The sequence below is a fragment of the Pollachius pollachius genome, assembly GCF_949987615.1.
Source record: "Pollachius pollachius genome assembly, chromosome: 10".
NCBI lineage: Eukaryota > Metazoa > Chordata > Actinopteri > Gadiformes > Gadidae > Pollachius > Pollachius pollachius.
The window spans coordinates 16,757,733-16,763,433 of NC_136943.1; the positions used below are offsets into that span (position 1 = coordinate 16,757,733).

A 5,701-nucleotide genomic window follows, 5' to 3' on the forward strand; every position below is an offset into this window, starting at 1 on the left:
CACTGCAACATGGGTGACAAAAGTGTGTAGGAAAAAGTGACAAAACCAATTGTGAGTTACAGGAAATATTATAATTCGAGCCTAAAGTCGGCTTAATCTCCTCCGATGAGAAGTTTACATTGTCCAAGTCAACTCGTGTATGAGTGTATAAGCCTACTTGAAGGGGAGGTCTGGATGAGGAAGGCTTCTCTCTCTCTCTCTCTCTCTCTCTCTCTCTCTCTCTCTCTCTCTCTCTCTCTCTCTCTCTCTCTCTCTCTCTCTCTCGTCACTCTTCAGCATTCACACGGAGCTGAGAGGGCTCATTCCCACCCAGGCGTGTAAGAGTTCAGTTCACCAGCTGATGTTATAAACTATTTTCTCACTCGGGAACTCCGCAGCCCAGCAGTGCAGCTCTCTCCTGACAGCAGCGACCAACGTTCTTCTCGGGTCGATTATTTTGAAGATAGACATGGCCTCTCGGACGATTGAAAGTATGCAGTTGGCGGATGATCAGATCCGGATCTTGGAGCATAATTTTGCTACAGTCAGTAGACATCCCGACGAGACAACATTCATGTTGATCGCAGCCGAGTGTGGATTAACGGAGGAGGAGACGCAAGTGAGTATCTGATTGGATGCTCTCGGCTTTAACCACCGACTTTGGTCTCACTAAACAGCTTTATCAAACGTCATCGCATGATCGATCCTGCGTGTGTGGATTTCGGCCACTTGCTGTGCGTTTTCAGTTTCATTCTGGCTTTACGCGCCTCCACTATTCTTTAACCCCCCCCCCCCCCCCCCCCCCACAAGTTCAACTTTTTTAAACCTATACCAGATTGGGCTACCACTTGAATCTCCATGTCATTAACCTGCTGGACCCTAGATAAGACAATGAGATTATCTGTGTATTAACACACCATGTGGTCATCAGATGTGGGCTACTTTATTCGCGGTTAGCCTTATATTGAACGGATCAATGTGCGTACAATTAATTGTCCATACTTTTGGAATGGCCTATAATAGTTTTCAAGGCTGGGCTGTTTTCCGCCTGCACCATCCATCCCAAATTATGCTAATGGGGGAAACAATGTTGCGAAAGATCTACGCACACATGATTATAAATGCAGTCCATTTTTGTCAATTCAAGAGGAGCATTTTTTGTCCATGTGTGAGCAGAGACAATAACTTTGTAGCTTTTTACGTGAAGCTACAAAGTCTCAACTGACGAAACCTGCTCCAGTTGTCTTCTGTATCCTGATATGAGCCGTTTTAAAACCAGACACAGGACCTCATCCTCGTTTTAGTGTAGGCCCTACTATTCAAATTAAGGGATAACAAGTTAATTGTTCGCTCTGGTGATGAACTCTCCAAACCATCTCGCCATATCTGTGGTAATCTGAATCGTAGGAAAGATGGAAATTATTGTTGCCCTTTGTAAACAGACGACGCCTGTTTGAAAGCAGATATTCAGCTAAAATTGTCACGCTTCATCACCACTTCACCTCTGCTTAACCCTTTCTGCAGTTCTTCACTAAACGGAAGCGTGCATATGGAAAATACCCTACTGGATGTACAGAGGTGGCAGATGTCTGTAAATGTTAAGACACAAGACGTCGAAGGAAGTGAAGCTAGCAAGAATGCCCTGGCAGCCCAGAGACAACTGATAAACACTTAGAAATGGGGAGCCACTTGTTAGGCAGTCCCTCCAGAAAAATGCGGCTTTTTTTTGGGATTGTTGCGGCCAAAAATCCTTGATTATGCGGCACGTTTTCTTAAAAAATGCGATGAAATATGCTGTATATTAATGCAATTTTATGCGATGAATTTGCGGGAACTTGCAAAAATTGCGGCCCCTGCATGAATATGCGGACTTTGGCTGATTACGCGATCGCATAATCGCGTTTTTCTGGAGGGACTGGTTAGGGAACAAATTGTACTTAACTAAATAATTAACTTTTTTCCAGATTGTCCATCCTGGACATACATTGTGAATTATGTTGGATTGAACCAGTGTTGTTTGCTTCATGTGTGAACGACATGCAGAGGGAAAACGACTTATTTGCGCAGCTTTAAGAATGGTGATTTTATGAATTTATAGTAATATTTCATGTGTAATAACCATCTAGTTAAACAGAGGTTTAAAAACAGAAAGTATAGGGCCAATTCCTGATTGGTTGGCCTTTGGCTATTTTCAGTTTGATCGCTGGTTAGGCTTTATTTGCCCCGACTAGCCCAGAAGCGTACCTGAACTGTTGCGATGAGATGACATCATGAAAAGTAAGCTAAACATTTGACTTGCAAATTCATCTTCTGGTTGCTGAGAGAGAGACACACAGGCAGAAAGGGATGGCAAGAGAGAGCGTGAGAGAGACATATTATTAATATTAATACAACAAACCAATAGGCCCTAATCTGGTTTCACCAACAAACCAGTTATACCTACTGGGCTCTCTCTCTGTTACCTCAATTGAATCCTAATGTTAATAAAAATCTTTAAAAAAAAAACATGAGGCAAATTGATAACACAATCGTTGTGTTTGTTTTACTCAAAACATAATCTGAATATAGAATATTTGTTTGGCTGCCCTCAAACCTCTCTCTCGATCGATTTAGAATATTTTGTGTAACTCGCAATTGGTTTTGTCACTTTTCCCTACCCACATTTGTCACCCATGTTGCGGTGCGTGAGAAGTAGGGATTGGTTCACATCCGTTTGTTTACATGACACACACACACAAACACACCCGCTGTCATCATGTTTTGTTATGTTTCATATAGTTACTGTTTGTTAAAGAGTGAAAATCTCTCTCTCTCTCTCTCTCTCTCTCTCTCTCTCTCTCTCTCTCTCACTCCCCCATCTCCATAAGATATGTATCAAATCATTATATGCAGAACCGATTAACAAGAACAATGTGTTTAGAACTGCATTATGCAGGGAAGATATGAGGCAATACTGAACAAGACTACACCACAGAATAACCCACAGAATGAGGCGCAGTGTTTTGATACTGGGGTAAAAGTTCCAAAGTTCAGAATCCGTTTCTTCACTGGAAGAAATCACTTCATTTTCCACTGCTCAAAAACACAGACTGCTCTGAAACTCCTGCCAAAACCCCACTGTCATTCATTTGGACAGCCAGCCAGGTAGTAGGTATCGCATAGTCAGTCAATCAGCAATTCAGTCAGCTGGCTAGTCGGTCAGTCTGTCATTCAGTGGATGGACCTGCAGTCCGGCAGTTTGGTGGTACGATGTCATCGCTGTTACCGTTGTTGTGGCAATTCAGGGAGAACCCACAAAATACAATAAGGCGTGTCATCCGTTTAGAAGTCGCTGTGTAGCATGATGTTGGACCGCTGCAGTGTTCTGCTGAGTTAGGGTCACAGTGACATCATGAATAAACAGAACTTGGAGGGTCTCGAGTTCTCTGCTGCCTCCAGGTCTGGTGGTATCTCTCTCTCTATGGATGTTTACAGAAATCCAGCGCTGACAAAATAGCTGAGCTGCCCCACCTTAGCTAGCTCTCAGGAATATAGATGTCATGGCCATCGGATATGGTCGCTGCTAAAAACAATGACCTCACTCAGGTTTTGGTATCTGTCTTTGAACCGTGCCAGGACTAAGATTACCAAATCACGCATTCAGCATTCCTACAATTCAGAGTTGTCATCATACATTGTCATCGCTAATGGCAAGCTGGAGCGTTCAGAAGAGGATTTTGTAAAAGTGTATTAAAAAGTGTCCCCAGTGTTTATTTTAAACCTTTATGACACTTTGTAGGAACATTGGTGTCAGGGACAGGATGTTCTTTCTGATATAGGCTTTTCTTCACCCCGACTGCAGGAGAAGTTTTACTAGTGCTTTTCCGAGTTAGTTTTCACTGTTGGCCAATTACATGCTTACAGATCTCCGCCCCCAGCGGATCAAAACAAAGACGAAGCAAATGACGGGGACACGCCCCGTGCACCCAGATTCAGACTAGTAGTATGATTTGTGAGACAAAATCCTCATAACCTCAGCGTCACCGCTGTCTACAAAGAATAAAACCCATCTGATAACAATATATTTTTAGTAATTTTTTAATTGTCACTTTTACTTTAATGAATCTCTATGAATCAACATATTCAAATGTTCTCCCTATTGTAGAAATGGTTCCGGTGCCGTAATGCTCTGTGGCGCCAAGCGGAGGGACTGCCGGCGGAGCTGGGGTCCGTAAACGACTGAGGGGGCGTGGGTAACCCGAAGGGCGTGGCTGTCCAAAGGGGACGGGATTAGAGAACAGCGGGGACCTGGTCATCACCAATCAGCTCCTCGTAGACCTGCTGCAGGAGAACCAACGCTCTGAGACCAGTCCCTCCTCCTCCTCCTCCTCCTCCTCCTCCTCCTCATCCTCTCATCCTCTCATTTCTTTCTCTCTTCTCCTTCTCTCCTTATCCTCTCTACCTCTTACCCTCTCCTCCTCCGCTTCTGCTCTCTCTCCTCCTCTTCCCCTCCTCTCCTGTCTCCATATCTATGAAGCTATTTTAGCTTACGGGAATGTGAAGTGTGCTTAGTTGTCTTAGTTGTTTTTTTGTTGCCAACACATAAATACCTTATTTGCTGAACTTAATAAACATTATTAATATTATTTGTATTATTCTATGTTGAAAAGGACTGTCTTTTGCTTTGTTAGCCTGAAGCTACGTCTGAATGGGCAAAAAAATATGCACAGGACGTAGGTTACAATGGGGGGAAGGGGTGGACATGCTGTGTGTGTGTGTGTTTGTGTTTATGTGTGTGTGTGTGTCTGTGTGTGTGTGTGTGTGTGTGTGTTTTTGTGTGCATAGATAGAAATCTGTGTGTCTGGTGGCTTACACTGTGGACTTAGGGTCAGGGGGAGTTCCATAATGAAGGCCCGTTAAGCTTGTTGAGACTGTAACTGACTAATTGCTATACTAATACAATTTTCTTGGATAGTTCAAATAAATTATGGAGTTAAGAAAATTGATTAGCTCCATTATCAAAATAAATAGGAATAATAAACAGAACTCACAGTCTTGAGTTTCTGGGCCAATGGGCATTTTCCTCCTCCCCTGAGAAAATGAGAATAATTGTTTATTGTTTTATAAACGTTTGTTTAGAGTGGGAAACACACACACAAACACAAACACACACACACACGGTTACTGAACTCTCTGTTGAAAGCAGATGATAGCCCGCTCCCTGCTGGTTTCCGCAGTAAACCAGCGTGTTGACACAGAAAGCTGTTTTCATGCCTGCTATAGTTTCAACATCCTGTCCCTCCATTAAATGGAGCTCCCAGCTCTTTGAACAGCAACAGCACAACCCCCACTATGACAGTCACTATCCCCATCACCACCCTCACCGTCACCACCCCCACCTCCATATATTTATATATATATTTACACACACACACACACACAAATGTATGTACACATTCTAGAAATAATATTGTATGTATGTTTATGTGTGTAGGTGTGTGTGTGTGTGTGTGTGTGTGTGTGTGTGTGTGTGTGTATGCTTGACAGGGCTGTACTCAGCCAGCCTCATACAGACAGAAGTCAGTGAATTACAAGTGTCTTCATTCAACGTCTTTCTGGTTGAAGTGAGGAACAAGGCTTGTCTGTATGCTCTGTGTTGGAGCCAATCCGAGCGCTTGGCCAAAGTGTGGACTGTGAATGGAGGCTTGTATTGTGTGTTGCTAGGCAGACTCTTTGTGACAGA

The 5,701-nt window shown here is 43.3% G+C and overlaps 1 protein-coding gene across 1 annotated transcript; it reads left to right on the forward strand.

The window, feature by feature from the left end:
* Window positions 1–263: 263 nt before the first annotated feature.
* On the forward strand, window positions 264–5,701 carry hopx (HOP homeobox). Its single transcript, XM_079745520.1, has 2 exons — window positions 264–598; window positions 4,124–5,701. The coding sequence occupies exons 1-2, from the start codon at window positions 449–451 to the stop codon at window positions 4,199–4,201; spliced, it is 228 nt and encodes a 75-aa protein (XP_079601646.1). The 5' UTR covers window positions 264–448; the 3' UTR covers window positions 4,202–5,701.

Bases quoted from the DNA above. Each gene is read 5' to 3' on its own strand.
- hopx (XM_079745520.1), top strand. From the start codon at position 449: ATGGCCTCTCGGACGATTGAAAGTATGCAGTTGGCGGATGATCAGATC. The intron at 599-4,123 runs GTGAGTATCTGA...TCCCTATTGTAG, and splicing joins TAACGGAGGAGGAGACGCAA to AAATGGTTCCGGTGCCGTAA.